The sequence below is a fragment of the Myodes glareolus genome, chromosome 4 (genome assembly GCF_982192425.1).
Source record: "Myodes glareolus chromosome 4, mMyoGla1.1, whole genome shotgun sequence".
Classification (NCBI taxonomy): domain Eukaryota; kingdom Metazoa; phylum Chordata; class Mammalia; order Rodentia; family Cricetidae; genus Myodes; species Myodes glareolus.
This window is the reverse complement of record NC_142029.1, coordinates 34,151,186-34,168,770: the sequence shown is the minus strand read 5'-3', so window position 1 is coordinate 34,168,770 and position 17,585 is coordinate 34,151,186. Positions and strand designations below refer to the sequence as shown.

Here is a 17,585-nt window from a genome sequence, read left to right as displayed (position 1 = left end):
GGGTAATGTGAGCACTTACCTGCATGTCCGAGTTGGTGAAGCTACAAGCAGACAGGTAGTTCGTGTGCATAGCGACAGACTTCTTCTTAGCAGCCATGTTCTCATTTTTGTCAAATGTCAGTGGATACACGGAACACTTATTATCCAGACCCCTGGCACAGAAGACAGAGGAACCAAAGGTTGACAAGGAAGGACAAGCGACAAGCATCCTTTCTCATTTATACTGACTTTGCAAATGCTTTTTCTCAGCAGCGTTACATCTTACACTAAAACCTCTCCACTTTGACTCTGAAGACCTTCTAATCTACAGTCAAACAGAAACAAACCCACAAATATGAAACCAGAAATTCCTTTCTTGGATCCACAAACGCAGAACTATCTAGATGCAGTCATGGTGTTTAATTCTACACAGATCAAGGTGCACATTTATATCTCCCCCAAATAAGAGCATCCCTTATGCATCCGCTGCATCTTTATCATACCTCAGAGGTCAGCAAGGGTTCCCTATCAGCTAACAAGGAGCCAAAGAGCTAAGGGCCTAATGGCTGGAAAGATTACTTAGTGGTTAAGAACACTGGCTGTTCTTGTAGAGGACCTGGGTTCAATCCCAGCAACCACCTGGCAGCTCATGACCCTGTAACTCCAGTTGCAGGGGCTCCTAAAGCTCTCTTCTGGACTCTGGGGGCATCAGGTATGCATGCAATGTATAGACTGTATAAATATTCATAATGAAATTAAATAAGCAAAAATTAGCAAATGCAAAACATCAACAAAACCATTAGAAGAATATTTTAAAAAGGAACACTTGTTGCTTTTACAGAGGACCTGGGCTCATTTCTCAGCACCCATATATTGGTTCACAATCATCTGTAACTTCAGTTCCAGAGGATCCAACACATTCTTCTGACCTGTGTGGGACACTGGGCACACACATGGTGTGCACATATATATGCAGGCAAACACTATACACATAAAATAAAATAAATCTAAACTTTTTAACTGAAAAAGTATTATTAGTGTTTTGTGTGTGTGTGAAAGAGAGAGAGAAAGAGAGAGAGAGAGAGAGAGAGAGAGAGAGAGAGAGAGAGAGAGAGAGAGAGAGAGAGAAGGATAGGGGGCGAATGTACCACAGCACACATGTGGAGTCAGAGGTCAGTTTTCAGGAGTCAGGTCTCTCCATCCACAGTGGGACCCCGGGACTGGACTCAAGCCACCAGCTTGTACAGCAAGCTCTGTTACTCTCTGAGCCACCTGTGGGCCTCTGTCCAGGTTTTCACATGGGTGACGGGGTCTGAACTCAGGTCCCCACATTCCTTTATCCACTAAGCCTTCTCCCTGGACCTCTGACTGCTTTTTCTTGCTCAGGAAAGCTCTTGGCAAGCTGTTTCTAAGGGTTGCTCACTCTCGACTTAATTGTTTTTCATGGTTAGAAAGGACAGAGATCTCTGAGTTTGAGGCTGACCAGGTCTACAGAGTGAGTTCCAGGACATCTAGGACTGCACAGAGAAAGCCTGTCTTGGGGGGAAAGTACAGCCTGTGTCAGAAATGCTTTTGGATCGTCTGGATTTCAGAATATTTGACTATACAAGGAAAAACAGTATTTTGTGGCTGATGGGACATTTGAGAAACTTACCCACAAGCGATGGCACATCCCGACGGAGCGTAAGCGCATGCCATCACCCACGTGCAGGGCATGGTGACAGCGTGCTCCTGAAACATTAGTACCAGCCAGCAGTGAGTAACAGGCACTTCCACACAAGTCTTACAAAACACAAACACCAGGGTCTCTACTGGCTTGTTACCGTTTACACGGCAGTGACAAGGGCTTCACAAAGTGGGCTTCCCACTGACGAGGGGGCTCAGCCGTCCAGAACAAACTGAGTCTCAGTTAGTAAGAACAGCAATGTTGTACTACATTATTATTATTATTATTATTATTATTATTATTATTATTATTTTTACCATTTGCTGAGGGCCTGACCATTAGTGACTCTGTCCTGGAAAATGGCCCTCAGTTGACCAAGGTATGCCTCGGCCGCTGCCCGCATCTACTAACACGTTTAATAATGTACACTATGCACTTGGGTTCCCTTTTCCATGATGAGAACCAAGCCTTTCTTTCCAGACAGACACTGACGCCATACTTAGCATATGGCACTATCTTGCACGAATGCTGGTGCCCCGGCCAGCATCCTGCATTTAGAGTCCTGGCCTTTACTTTATGGAAAGAGTCTAACCTTAGATCTACCTGAGGTGAGCGTGCCAAGAGCATTCCTGCCCTGATGCCCACACCACAGTGTTGGTCTGATCCGGAAGGAGCGTCCTTCCTTACTATATGTGCGCATTTCTAGAGTGTCATGGGCTCTGGCTAGAGGTAGAGATGGGAGAGAAGACAGAATTTTGATCTTCTTCATGATCACTCAGAAGAAAAATAGGAAACACGGTCGAGTGTGGGGGATTGACAGGTTTCTCTGACTGTGCCCTGTCTGGTCTGGGATTGTGGTCCTCTAGGGGGTGAGGCTGGGGGTGCTGGCAGAGCTGCTGTCCTCATGGCCATTCACAGGGTTCCTAGAGGCAGTAAGGCTGGGAACCCGAGGCCCAGGAAGTGGTGGGGAGAGACACCTCACCTTGTTAGTTGTGAAGGAATCCCACACAATCACCTTCCCATCCTGGAGAGAGAAGAAACAACAGGTCAGCAGTGGGCACTTGTCAGTGTGTTCTTACCAGTAATGACCTAGAAGTCTGTGGAACACCGTGTCCTCACGGGCAGCGAGGGAGGCAGCTGAAATACAGGATGATCAAAACCTTCCACTTAGTGAGGAAGTAGGGCTGGGTTTTCCAGAGAGCTCTATGAAGGCTCAGCTCTCCGCTTTACATTTTTTGGTCTGGGTGGAATAAGAGAAAGCAAAAGGCAGATACCTATTCTTTCTTTTGGATTCGGTTGGCTTTGACCTCGACCTCTAGCTCAGGATGACCTTGAGCATGGGATCTGCCTGCTTTGTGAGTGCTGGCTGGACTTACAGGCACGGACCACTGTGCCTGGTTCAGGCTCAACTTCTTAATCCCTCAAGTCATTTGGAAGTACAGGTGATGAATAAGGCAGGGAGGTGGGCTAGGAAATACTTCTTAGGGCAGAAGCAAGATCAGATGGTAAAGTGACAGAACCTTTCTCCACCTGGGAGAAGCCAGGATAATGCTGAGTGTCTGCGGCCAAAGTGCACAGTTTGGAGCCTTTTAAGATCCCTGGGCTCAGGTGTCTCTAACCTCTGCCTAGACGGTCAAACAGGATGCACAGGATGGATTAGGAAAGCCAGTCACTCACCACAGGACGGGGGCTCTGAGCCTGCACACCAGGGGCCTCGGCACCTAGAGCCCGCACTCTGCAGACACAGACACCGCCTCACTGCCTGCCATTTCCCACCGCCTATTCACTGTGCACTCTGGAGTCCCATCAAACTGTGATCTTCCACAAGTTGGTGTACTTGCCAGGCACCCACATACCTGGGGAGAACTTACCTCCACCCCCAAACCCTATTCCTATTCATCAGGGTGATTAATCTCCTTTGTTAAAGGGAGAAAGTTGCTGATAATTCAAAGACTGTTCCAGAATCTCCAGTGTTTCCAGCCTCCATCCAACACTTCCGCCCACATCCTCTGTCTCTCTCGAGCAGAGGGGTTGCATGGAGTGTACTCGGAAGGGGCCATGTGGCCTTGCCTCCCCTTCCTTCTCCAATAAGAGTGGCACACAGGGGCTGGGGATGTAGATGCGCCACTAGGGTGATTGCCTGGCAGGTATGAAGCCTTGGGTTCGGTTCTCAGCAATCCACAAACTGGGGGTGGGGGAGCACACCTGTAATCTTAGCACTGGGGAAGTGGATGCAGTAGGGTCAGAAGTTCAAGGTTATCCAAGGTAACAGTGATTTTGAGGCCAGCCTGGGAAACAAGAGACCCTGTCTTTTAACAAGGAGGCAGGTGAGTGACAGGAAATCCCCCACACTCGGTATGCTTGCAAAGATTTAAAAGTCAAATAGCTAAGTAGCAACTTCTTCCTTTAAGAAAAGACTAGGCAAAAAGGCACTAAAATGGTAAGTTGGGTAGGGCACTTGAGAGGCTGAGGCAGGGGGATTGAATGTATGAGGACAGTTTAGCCTACAAAGCAAGACCTTGTCTAAAAAAAACTAAATAATAAATAAAATCTAATTAAAGTAATGGTTGAAACAGGTGGTGGGGGGGTCAAAACTCAGCTCTATTCTCTGGCATTTTTAATGTGGACAGGTGATAAATTTGTTACTGATATAAAATAAAACACAAGCGCAACACGACGTGCTAGCTCTACAGGTCACACGCCACACTAATAACACTTGTCCTATCCAGCATGCGACTGACACACGCTGCAGCAGGTGGGTCACTGGAGCATGCACATTCTCTCTTAAAAAGATTGATTTTCACTTACGTATTTGTGTGCAAGAGAGAGAGAAGGAGAAAGTGTGTGTGTGTGTGTGTGTGTGTGTGTGCGCGCGCGCGCGCACGCATGCACGTGCATGTGAGTATAGTGTCCACACAGGCCAAAGGAGGTCGCTACATCCCCTGGAGCTGGTATCATAGAGCACTGTGAGCTACCTGAAGTGTGTGATGGGTACTGAACCTGGGTCCTCTGCGAAAGCAATACAAATGTTTCCACCCAGCACATGTACAATTTTATACCTATAAAGGTTATTAAAAAAAAGATAAGCCCTTGTCTGGAAGAGGTGAGCCAGATCCAGATGTGTGGGAAAACCTTTATACACACACACACACACACACACACACACACACACACTGTATATATACAATCTATCTTTCTGAGTCTGGTCTATAGAATATATAGGTCCATAGGTTTCTGTTTGTTTGAGGGAAGTTCATATATAGTCCAGGCAGCTCTTAAATTCATGTAACCAAGGATGACCTTGAACTCCTAATTCTCCTGCCTCCATCTCTCAAGTGCTGGAATTGCAGGTACATGCTAGCATGCCTGGTGGCGATTAATAAGAGACCAGCTCCACTAAAACAAAACTTTCTGAGACGTGTTTCCTCAGGGTCAGCACATGGAGGCTGTGGTCCAGAGACAGCCAAGGTTGTACCTCACGCTGGCAGCTGAACTTGGTAATGTGTAAGAGTCACTTAGGTGGTACTGGTTTTGAGGGCACAGAGGGGTCATGGAGAGCAGCTGAGGCCTGGCACTATGCGGCAAGGCTGGAGTCCCTGAAGGAGAGGTCACTGGAAAAATTCAGCCTTGGCAACAGTGGCATGCCCAGGACCAAAGGAGTCATAAAGGGAAGTTAAGGCACGCTACCATGCAGCAGTGTTACAGGCCCTGAAGAGGTTACTGGGGAAGGTGCAGCCAAGTTGCAGTGGAGAAACCAATGTTTTAGAGATGCCAGTACCATGAGACAACCACCAAGGCCAGCAGCTGAGGCACGGAGGTGGCGTGAGTCTAGAAGCAAGTCAGCACACGGTGATCCTTCACAGCCTGCTTCGGTGCCTGCCTCCAGGTCCATGCCCTGAGTTCCTGACTTGCACCCCCTCTACGGCCGACTGTGACTAGAGCAGATACACTGGAATACCACACCCTCCCCAAGTTGCTTTTGGTCCCGGTGCTTTATCACGGCCGTAGAAACCTAGCTAAGACAATACCTAACCTAAAACTATACACAAGAATTGTTAAGACCTAAAACTATACACAAGAATTGTTAAGCTGAAGGAGTCAGTCTCCCTCCTTATTCTATCAGAGACGGTCTATGTGCCCATTGCAACATGACAGAAAAACAAACGGAAGGCCAGTTCCAAGGCTAGGTCACAAAGGAGCTCTGCTTGCTTCTGTTTCCCTCTCTTGGGTCACCTGCTGTAAGGGAGGTCAGCTGCCGATGGCCACGTGAGCAAGACATCCTGAGATGTGAGGCATCCTGTGAGAGGTGCCACACAGACAGCCAACTGCAGCCATACCTACATCTTCAGCAACCTCACAGTGGAGTAAGAAGCCATGCCCAGGTGTCCAACTCTCAGAAATTCTGGGATACATGACACCCTTGTGCTAGGCTGCTTCATTTGGGGGTAATTTAGTTCAGTGCTGGGGATGGAACCTCAGGCTTTATGCTCGTCTGGCAAGTGCTGGACCTCAGAGCTGAATTTTCTATCTCAGTTTTGGCGTGATGTGTTATGCAGTAAGGGCCATATAAGATATAAAAATAAGCTGCAGAAGCTGTACAAAAAACTATGTATTTCAAATTAGTTACATAAATTTCTTCTTATTAAGCACAATAAGAATCAATAAACCACTGGGGTGTGGTGGCAAACACCTTTAATCCCAGTGCTCAGGAGGCAGAGGCAGGTGGATCTAAATTCAAGGCCATCCTGGTCTACATAGCAATTTCCAGGCCAGCCGGAACTGCATGCTGAGACCCTGTTTTAAAAAACTACACTTTTATAATGGAAAAAGCCATTGGTGGGATCTCAATCATTTATGCCTCCCCCCCCCCCACTCCAGAGGTGGGGAAAGATCTTTAAAAATGGCTTCACTCACAAAGGAGACCCTGTGACATGCTTAGGGAGAAATGATCCTGAATGCTTCATCAAAGGAGTCAGACACAGTCTGACTAATTTCTTCCATCACTAATTCAAAGTAGGTGACATTCCCCAGGGTGCCAGAGCATCTGTCTGTCCAGTGCTGGAGATCAACCCCAAGGCACAGTGCTTGCCAGACAAGGGCTCCAACACTGACATAAGGCTTCAGTGCTGCAGGAGGATTAACTCGCTCACATCCCTTGGAGAGCAAGCAAAGTCATAAAGAGGCCCGGACGGCTCTTTCCTTCTGAGCTGTGTGATCGGAATACTGTCTCACCCCGAGTGCGACGTGATAACCTCGTGCGGTACCTGTGAGGAGCTCACGATCCTCCGCTTGTCTTTGCACCAATCCATGCACAGGACTTTGTTTCCGTGGCCTTTGAGGGTCCTTCTGGTCTTCATGACGAACTGGCCCAGGGCTTCCACCCGCTCAGCCACCTGGTGCACTGCAAGGACAAGGCCACAATCAGTTCTGTCTCCCAGGGCCAGGCTCGGGGCCGCAGCTGCCCCAGGAAAGTCTCTGGCTCCCTAGCGTCCTCTTCTTTAATGTTTAGGCCTTGCAGCGCTTTCTTCTAAGGTTAGAGAGTAGAGGTGGCATGAGCTCGCGTCTGTGTTTACGACCTGACAGTTCTCAGAGTATTTCTGTATGCACGCGTCACAAGACCAGCAAGACTACTTGATTTTTCTATAGCACTATGGAGACTTTCCTCTTGGCCCTGAAAGACGGGCAGAGGAAACAACAGAGTAAGGCTGCTGTCTCTGTGTAACAGGCAGAGACCGAGGCTTACACAGACTCTTTGACTAATACAAGTCCGTACAACCTGCTGGGAGCCAGGCTGGAACTTGAGGATTTTGCCTTTTGGTGTGTGTGTGTGTGTGTGTGTGTGTGTGTGTGTGTGTGTGTGTTGTCATCCTCAGGAACAATATCTATATCTGTGAGACAGGGTCTTTCACTTGGCCTGGAAGTCGCCAATCGGGCTGGGTAAACTGGCCAGGGATCCTCCTGTCTCTGCCTCCCTAGCACTGGGGTTACAAACACAGGCTACCACATCAGGCAGTTTTATGGGGTGCTGGGGACTGAACTCAGGTCTTAGTGCTTCCAAGGCAAGTACTTTACTGAAGGAATCATCCATCCCCAGACTCCACCGCTTTCTACTCACAGGGGAAGCTGACTTCATCAGGACCACCCCACACTGTGTACCTTGCTGCCTGGCAGTAAGCTGCATGTAACTGTCCCTGTGCCTGGCAAAGTCCGGGGCATGATGGGAGCTGCAGGAATCACCATATAAGTGCTGATCAAATGATGATCGTGCGAGGCTGCTGAAGATCAATCAACACTGTCCTCAAAGTCTGGGCAGAACCTGCTCATGATGTCACTACCAGGTCAGATTTCCTCCCCCAAGCAGTCTCTTGGGGGCTGGGACCTGTGTCCTTTTTCCGAGGCCAAGCAATAGCTCAATGAGCTTAGGGAGGTGTGGCTGATGCTAGCCAAGACAAGGTGAGGAAATGAAGAGCCCATTGTGAAGCCCATGGGAGACAAAGTCCACAGGGTTCAGGGACTCCTATCCACGGGAGGCGACTGAAGGGCCACTCTCCTGTTGGTTAGTGGTTGAGCCAGGAAAAACCTGTGCTCTTGAGCCTTTTGGCAAGCAGGAAGGAGGGGTACAGCTCAGGGAGGCCTGGTTCCCGCAGTCAGGGCAGCGGGCTGTTGAGCTACTCCTCCATGGGAGGAAGCAGGGGCAGGCTGATCTATGGCTGGAGGCCAGGGCTGTGACAACTGTGTCCCTCGTGGACATCCTCCCTGTCTCCCTTCTTGTGCTTTTACCTTCCCTCTGGGTGCAAAGAGCCGTCTTATAGAACCATAGTATATCTTATATATTATATATAGTATTATATTTCATATATAGTATATAATACATCTGCACATCATGTATATCGTATAGTATATATAATCAGGCATTAGAGCTGGCTAACCTACAGGCCTTGCTGAGCTGCACTACCCAACAGCACTTTGCTTGCAGCAAAGGCAAGCTTCAGGTCATTCTCTGTATCCCGTGGGGCTCTCCGGTCCCTGTCTGCTGCTCACTCATAATGAGATGCTGCCCAGGGACTCTTGTCAGGAACCCCACAGGGAGATTTTTAGAGGCACCTGCTACCATCTGTCCCTCTGCCGTTGATGGTGACTTTGACCACTTGGCAAAGGTGGCCCACCAGTTATCTTTCCACCTTCTGGCATGGAAAAGTGCCATCTGGGAATGGGTTCTGAGACTATATAAATATGGTGCTTCTCCCTCAACTTTTGGGGCGTGCATCTTGAGAGAGAGAGTCTCACTTAACTCAGGATGGTCTCAAATTTGCTATGTAGCTGAAGATGACCTTGAATTTCAGACGTTGCTGCCTCCACCTCCCCAGTGCTCGGGTGACAGACATGTGGCCCCTGCCTGGTTTATGTGGCACCTTGTCCATGGAGGCAAGCACTCTGCCAACTGAGCTTTACCCCAGACCTCTGCTTTTCCAGCTCATGGGACCACGCACTAACAGCCATTCCCGCACTGCTGGCTGACGACTGGTGATTTTCCTGAGCCCATCCTTCCTCCACATGCACTGGCTGCTTTCCCTACCTGGTCCTGATGATGTGTTGGTGATAGCAGCGTGGCTTCTGTGGGTCTCACTGTACGGGCCAGGTCATAGGTCAGTTCTTATGACTTCTTTTTCCCCCCGCCCTGAGAATGAGCCTAGGGCCTTGCACGCACCAGGTGGGCGCTCTACCGCCAAGCCACATCTTCAGTCTTGGGTGTCCCAGGAAAGGATTCTACTCTGAGCGACAGTCTTGGCTTTTCTGTGCTGTGCTCTAATGCCCAAATTGTCCTCATGGCCCAGGAGAAGCCCCATCATGCAGGTTCTTGTGGCTTCCTGCTGCATTTTCTTATCTTTAGGGGTCCCCAGTTCAGGCTTCCTGCACTATGTCAACCATGAAACCAGTTATTTCTCCAAGAAAGCATGATCCCTGTTAGTGCCCCTTGAGAAGAAAAAGCAAAGTCCCAATGAAAGCCCCAATGTTTTAGCATGGTGGGGCACATCTGTAATCCCAGTCCCCCACCCCTGAGGCCCAGGCAGGTGGATCTCCTGTGAGCATGAGACCAGTTGGAGCTATACAGTGAGAACCTGGCTCCCAAACAAAACAAACAAATGAAGCAAAAATACTCAAGCAAAAGAAAAGCTTAGTGGTAAAGGCTCTTGTACATTACAAAATGCCATCTCAGTGCTCAGTGCTCAGGCTGAAGCCCCCACCCAAGTGCTGAGTACTCCACAAACAGGACACCACCAGCCTCCTTGCAGACACAGTCCTCACCAGGCATACTGGAAAAGGTAAAAAAACAGACTCAATTTTCTGAATTCTCACAGGCCTTTTACACAAACCCCACTGGTAGGGAACATGCCCTATTTAATTTCTTTAAAAGATTTATTTTTATGTGGATGAGCATCTGCCTACATCTATGTATGTGCACCAAGTGTATGCAGTGCCTGCAGAGGCCAGAAGAGGGCATCAGATCCCCTGGAGTTACAGATTATGGTGAGCTGCCAGGTGGGTGCTAGCAACTGATTTGGGCTCTGTCTGGAAGAGCAGTCAGTGCTCTTAACCCCGAGCCATCTCTGTAGCTCTGTTTAATATTTTATATCGATCCCATTCCCATACTATTGCAGCTTCTCTTGCTTCAGCATTAGAGGAAGCCTAGTTTTTCAAGATCCCTTTGATAAAAAAACAAGACGTTTCAGAAACTAAAAGAGGACCCTCGTTACATAACTTCAATTTTAACACATCCCAACCATCAATTATCCTTTCTCTTTGCGTCTTCCCTTCCCACACGGATTCACTCCCAGCCCACTCCATCCTGCTTCTATCTGCCAAATCTTGCAAGCATTGAATTAAAGAATTACAAAAAATTAAATATCAGGAAATAAAAGAAAAATTGGAAATGAGCTAAATATGTATTTGTGGGGCTTGGCTGGAAGCAGGAATGACTTCTCCTTTGCCTCTTGACAGACTGTTTCTCCAGGATACGGTATATATAGCTTTTAAAGAAGTGATGAACACACTGGGTTCTACAATAGCTTCAGGAAGACAGCGGTATGTTCTGTTTGAACCACCTGGGACTAAGAACCCTGTCTTAGCCACACACGGCCATCTGCCTTCCATCTCTCCTCCTGAAGGCTTGGACCCTTATCAGTTCCTCTCGAGAGCTACTGAAGGCTGGAGCAAAGGGGGTCCTTCTACACCAGAAATGAAGGCACAGAGACAGCAGGAGGCGGCACTGGGCTTTAGGGTGATGTCTGTGTTCAGAGAATGAGACTATGTAAGAGGCTCGCAATGGGGATTCTCAACGAAGGAAAGCAAAGGCCCAAAGGTGTGACGTAATCAGGGGCAGCAAAGGGACTCATCCCAGAGAACGGAGTGATGTAATGTCTGCATCCCCGTAACAGCTGTTACCCACGGATGGCAGCCTGTTAGTGCACTGTCATCGAGTGACACAGGCATACACCTTCAACAGGGGGATCAACTTTGTTCAAAGTGGCTGTGAGTCTTCGGAAAATCAAGGACAATGACAGTCAGGCATGGGAGACACCCTAACCATGGATTCCCATATGGGAACCAGATCAGTGGGTCACAGGGTTAGTTAAGAGATGGCTTGGCCCTAGCTTGACCTCTGTCTGTTACGAGGCTTTACACCAGACTGCAGCACACATGGATGCAGCTCCTTCAGGAACCAGGCCCTGTGCTGCGCTCCAGGTGGGCAGAGCTGAACATGACGGCGAGTCCCACCTGCGTGGAGCACACGCGTGGAGCGGTGGCTTCCAGACTTCCGTGTCAGCTGCAGTCGTCTCCCTCCAGTTTCTCTTAGAAGTGAAATCTGACTAGATGCTCGTGCAGACAGCACAGAAGCAAAGCTAGTCTGTGAAATCACGAGCGAGGGTGGCCAGGATCCAGGGCTGGCCACACCAGCAAGAGGGAAGGCCACTGAGCCACACCTGCTCTCTTACATATGGGGGGGAGGAGGCTAACGGAGGGACAGCAGTTTCAGTTCCATGGAAACAACCAGGCTCCCCTGAGCCTCTGCTGTACAGCATGAAATGCAAGTATTAGAGTCATCTAGCTGGGATTGGGGGAATAATGCCTTGCTCTGGGAGACTAATCTCCCATCAGGATGGGGCTACCGACACTGACTAACCAGCTGTGGGGGAGCATAGAAGCGGAGGCAGGAGAACCAGAAGTTCAAGGTCATCCTCAGTTACCTAGCATAGTTAGAGACCAGGATCTCTCTCAGCTCTCTCCCCAAAACAGCTCCTCTTGTGCGTAACAGGAGGAACTACTGGGTTAAATCTGAAATGTGTTTCGAATATATTTAATACAATCTTGAGAGTGCTTACAAAACTATAAACGTAGAAGCAATCCACGACATATGGCGAAGAGAAGCCTGCGGGTGGGGGCCGCAAAGCCTCGCCTCCTCTGCTTTATCTAACTGCCCCCCAGTGAGTGTGGGGACTGTGGGGACCCACTAGAAATGCTTTCCCTCGTGAGCTCGCTCCAAGCTATAACCGCACAGCAGAGGAAGAGGGCAGGAAACAGAGGGCAGGCTGGCTTTCTGCTCCCTCTCCAGGCAGAGGGCGGGGCAGGCAGTAGGCAGGAGGAGGCCATCTGCAGGGACAGCAGCTTTCTCTCGGCCTGGGTCCTGGGGCTGTATTTCCTCAGAACATGCTAAGCTATTGACACACTGGCTTCAGGTCTGTCTAGAGTACGGTTTTGCCTGGATCTCCCCGGGAGCCACAAGATCAGATTGGTGCAGACCTCCAACTACAGCGTAAGAGTAAAACCTTCCACAAAAGCACGCTTACAGCGGACAGAAAAGTCAGTTGTCCTGGCTGGTAAACCCTGTGATTAACCCAAATGGAACCTGGATTTGTGCATTGAAAAATTACATAAATTTCGCAGTTTTGGCCTCTGGATAAAGCACTCACAGCCCAGGATGCTGCAATCTGCCAGTACTTCCCACTGTCAGCCTGCCTTCTGGATCATTCCTCGCTTTAACTCTGGGACTCTATTGTTGAGTTGTCCACCTTCCTCCTCTTGTCTTGTCACCACCCCGAACTCAATCCATCCCACCCCACATGAGAGATGGGTCTAAAGCGAAGCATCTCCACATCCCAGAGCCCTCTTGAGAGACATACATCCCTATAGGCATTCTGCACTGACCAGACCATGGAGGACATACTGACCAGTACTTGGTCTTTACTATTTTGCTACTTTAGCAAAAAGCATCTCTGCTATCTAGAACACAGTGAGACATGGAGAGGGGTGACCTGTATCGGAAACCTTCCCTGGCTGCCCTCCAGCCACTCTGGCGATGCCAGCCTGAGTGTTACTCCTCTGCCCTCCTGGCACTCAGATGCGTTCGCATCTCGAATGGGAGGTAGAAGAGCGCTCTTTGAATCTGGGGCTGGAGAAGGGAATCCTCCTTGATCTAAGGGCTGTTGGCGGGCCGAATCCATGACTCCTGATGAGGCTCACAGCCTTGGAAACCGTGAAGACGTCACCTTATGAGGCAAGGGGCCTTTGCATCTTTGAGGATGTTAAAGATTTTGAGATGGGACTGTGATCTGGGGGGACTCAGTGTAACCCCAAGGGTCCTTATCATGGGAGAGAGCAGAGTGCGCCAGAGAGGGTGATGCCAGAAGCAGTGGTCAGAATAAAGTGAGCCACGGAACGGCCTCTAGACACTAAGAACACAAACTGTAAACTGAGGGCCACAATGTCCTCAGGATGTGGGGAATGGCTCTCCTAGAGCCTCTGAAGCCACTGACCCATTGAGACTTCTGAGCCCGAGCTAACAGCTATCAGACCGCGGAAGTCTGTGCAGTGTGGTGTGCGTAGGAAACCAACATAAGCCATAGCTGCATGATTGTAAATTGAAGCAAGGGCACCCTTGGTATCAGCAGATGGAGGCAGGGTAGGGGCTCCAGGGGGAAGAACCCTGCAGGAGGCTAGGGCGGTAGGAGCTCCTGGCTGCGCAACTGAGTACCCTGGTACACAAGCCAGGTACACAAGCCATTTGGGCTACTTCAGGCACATCGTGCTGGCCAAGGATCTGGCTGGGAATGAAGTTTTAAGACACTGGTTTGAGTGTTAAAACTATGGGGCTGAGGACAGAGTCTGATTCACGAATTGCTCATTCCCTTCCAGACTTCTCATCTCGGCCTGCAACACGGACTTAAACATATTTATTTATATATCTGTTTGTTTTTGAACAGAGTCTCTTGCAGCCCAGGCTGGTCTCAAACTCATTTTGTAGCTGAGGATAACCCTGACGTTCTGATCCTTTTGCCTTGACCTCCCAAGTGCTAGGATTATAGGCCTGCATGCCTGGTTTACATGGTGCATAGAATGGAATCTGGGGCCGTGTACATTCTAGGCAAGCCCTTCACCAGCTGAGCTGTAGCTCATGATTGATTTTTCATTCATCTTTAAATTTCTTTTAAAATTACAGCGTTTTGTTTACTTATCGTATGTATGTGTGTGTGTCCTATTGTATGTGTGTGCACGTGTGTCCTATCGTATGTGTGTGCACGTGTGTCCTATCGTATGTGTGTGCATGTGTCCTATCATATGTGTGTGCATGTGTCCTATCGTATGTGTGTGCGTGTGTCGTATCATATGTGTGTGCATACATCATATTGTGTGTGTATGTGTTGTATGTGGACCTCAGAGGGCCACTTACAAGAGTCAGTCTCTCCTTCAACCACATGGGTCCTAGGGATACAGCTAGGGTCCTCAGACTTGGCTAAAACGTGCTGGGTCATCTCACTGGCCCCACTGGAGGCTTTAAAGGAAATCTGACTTAAACAATACCTTGTTCTTTGTTCTATGGAAGTGGATATGCACAATTAAAAATTTGAAAAGTAACCTAAAAAAAAATAAAACAAACAAGCCAGTGGTTCAGTTCACTTGGGCTTTTCCAAAGCTCATGTCCTAGACCTGGGGAGATGGCACTGTATCAGGACCTGAGAGCAAATAAAGTTGACAGAGCGGTTCGTGCTTGCAATTCCAGTGCTGGGGAGGCAGAGACAAGAGGATCCCTGGAAGTCACTGACCAGTCTAGCCTACTTGCAAGGTTCAGGTAAATGTAAGAGGCCTGCTTAAAAAGCAAAGTGGACAGGAACAAGGAAATCTGACGCTGACCTCAGGCCTCTATACATAGACGTATACACATGCACACATGCATGCACACATACAACACCCAAGATCTCACTGTGTCCCACCAGCACCTCTAACTCTGGCCCTGTGTATGCCTCTCCAGACAGGGCCCCGGCTTCCCCTCAGCACAGCAAATATACTACCCTGACACACCAGGGGCTGGCAAACTGTGTGAGTGAAAGAAAGGTGTGTGTGTGTGTGTGGGAGAGAGACAGAGACAGAGACAGAGACAGAGACTGATTGTTTGCAGAGAGGTAGGGAGCAAAGATGGAGGAAAAAGTAAAGATGAGGTGGGGGGACCTAAGACTAGGAATGGGAAGAGGCTGACCCCAGGCAGGAGGGATCAGGTGTGCATGGAGGTTGGGTCTATAATCTCAGGGGCCAGCTCTCTACCTTTCGTTTTTTATCGGGGAGGAAGAGTGATGGAGACCTTCACAGAATGGTAAGTGGCTGACAATCGCCAGGGTAGAGAGCTGCCTGAGACACCGCAGGGTGACTTAGCTCCTGGCCACAAAGGCCTCCTGGTGCCTCCTCTTCAGCTTCAGGGGTTCAGCAGCAGGAGGAAGTGGGGGGAGGCATGGAACCACCCAGGGCTAAGGAGGAGGCAGGAGGGCCAGACAGAGTCAGGGTCTCTTAGCAAGACTTTTGGAAGTTGATTGAGATATCTGTGCTGATGCCAGGGAAGGGCTGGAAGACAGGACAGGGCTGAGGAGTCCAGGCGAGAGCCAGGGCTCCTGAGGATCCTGGAGAGACTATGGCCAGAGTGGGACACCAAGTCAGAGACAGAGAGGTCGCAAGACAAGATTCCCCTGGGTTGGGAGCAGGGCTGTGCAAGGGACTTCAAAAAGAACACTCAAGCCACAGAGCTAAGCAGTGTCTCCATTTCCTCAGCTGTCAAACGGAGGAGTCTGAGGCATCAAACCAAGCTTGAGACACCATCACCAGCAGCACACAGGCTCAGGAAAGGGAAGGACGAGACCCATGCCAGGCCGCTTACTCCCCACTTCCCCTCAACTTTGGGGTGACAATGTGCTTAGCCTGACTCCCTTTTCTCCAGACTCCCTGGCAGGGGCCACATGGCCTAGTTCCGGCCAGTGAAGTACAAATAGAAATCTCATTAGGAGAGGAATTCTGGGAAAACTTTTGCTTTCCTCCCTAAGAAGGCAAAGAGCCTGGGGTTCACACTCTCCCTTCTTCCTACTTTGGATACTGAGGCAAAGTTTGGCGCTGTGGCAGTCATCTTGGAGTCGCTGGATAAATGCCACATACGAAGGTGTGGAAGGCCTGGGAACCTCAAAGCTCCAAGCGGTTACACCAGACCTGATCTTGTTACCAGAAAAACAACTCACAGTTTAACTTACTACATCTGGACACACTTCAAAACCTCACAGGAGCGTGCTGCCCTTCTAACAAGAGAAGGCCCCTAGAAGATACAACCAGAGTTCTGTTCTTCCAGCAAGTACAGGCCCCATACTGAACCCCAGTTCCTTTCTCCAAATGGAACTTAAGTCTGTGGCCAATTAGGAAGGTGGGGACACCGCACATAAGTGTGTGTGTGTGTGTGTGTGTGTGTGTGTGTTGGAGGGGGGAATGCTGGCAAGCCTTGCTCAGCAAAGAAGGGTGAGCGGGTAAGACCACTATCCCCATTCTGAGCTCTGTGGAGGACTACCCTTCCCTGAGAAGGGGGACCCTCCTCTAACCCAGAGTCCCAGCCCTGTTATGAACCGGGATGCGGACACGCTGGTAAGTTTATTTACACCGTGCTGGCCCTCTTATGCCAACCGCGCGGCATCCATCAAACGCTTCTAAAGGGCCTGCTGCCAGCTGAACGGGTGGATGCAGAGAGCGTCTCGCTTCCCTCCGCCATCAGGCTCCCTCCCCCCACGGACAAGGGAGACACGGGAAACGGAGCGCGGAGAAAAGACCTAACAGGGACGGCGGGGTGGAGGCAGAGTCCCAACGAGGAACAGTAAAGCGGTCCCGCCCTGGTACACCTGCTGGCTGTGCCTCTCTACCCGCCTCCTGGGAGGGGCTCAGCATCCTCCCACCCCGGGCGGTGGAACCGGTCCCCCGCGGGTCCGCCAGCCCCTCGGAAGGTCGCGAGAGCTTCCCTTTCACCCCCAGCTCCCACTCACGCTCCACGTCATGCAGCTTTGCCCGCTCCTCCTCCAGCTTGCCCTTGAGGCTCTCGGCCTCGCTCTTCAGCGACGCCAGCGTCTCGTTCTCGTGCAGCCCATCGGTTGCCATCTTCGTCGGGATGCAGCCGGGAGAGAAACGCAAAGCGGGAGGTTGAGAGACGACGCGGGGGCTGGCCGAGAGGGCGGGCGCAGCAGTAGCCTTCGTGACCCCGAACGCCTTCCCGGGTCCGCCCCCTCGGCGGTGACGCAACCGCTGCGGGGACAGACTTCCCTGGCGCCGCCCTCCGCGCCCTCCCTGAGAACCAGGCGGGGCTAGACCGGGGATGGGGGAGGTGGAGGAGTGGGGGAGGGGGTGGGGTGGCGGGTCGGGGTGGGAGTGGAGGCTGCGGGGGAACTGAGGCTCGGAGAACAAGCTTTGATTCCCAACTCCGGTTTCCTCGCTCCAGGGGAGCCTAGTGAAGGCGATAGCCCCCACCCCCACCCCCCCGGGGGAACTTGGGGCAGGATGCGTCAGAAACCTATCCTTGTTACAACTCACTAGCCAGAAACATTCTTTTAAAAATGAGTTCTGACTGCCTGGGTCCTGGGATGGGGCAACA

The 17,585-nt window shown here is 50.3% G+C and overlaps 1 protein-coding gene across 1 annotated transcript in view; it reads right to left on the bottom strand.

Annotated features, from left to right (window-relative positions):
• The window catches only part of Gnb5 (G protein subunit beta 5), a 30,496-nt gene extending 13,268 nt beyond the window's left edge, over positions 1-17,228 (bottom strand). Inside the window, exons 1-5 of the mRNA XM_048423811.3 lie at positions 16,984-17,228; positions 6,910-7,046; positions 2,628-2,669; positions 1,634-1,710; positions 20-152 (exon numbers count right to left, since the gene is read on the bottom strand). Coding sequence (XP_048279768.1) covers positions 20-152; positions 1,634-1,710; positions 2,628-2,669; positions 6,910-7,046; positions 16,984-17,095 — 501 coding nt within the window. The 5' untranslated portion in view covers positions 17,096-17,228. The remainder of the gene's footprint in view (positions 1-19; positions 153-1,633; positions 1,711-2,627; positions 2,670-6,909; positions 7,047-16,983) is intronic.
• Positions 17,229-17,585: the final 357 nt, after the last annotated feature.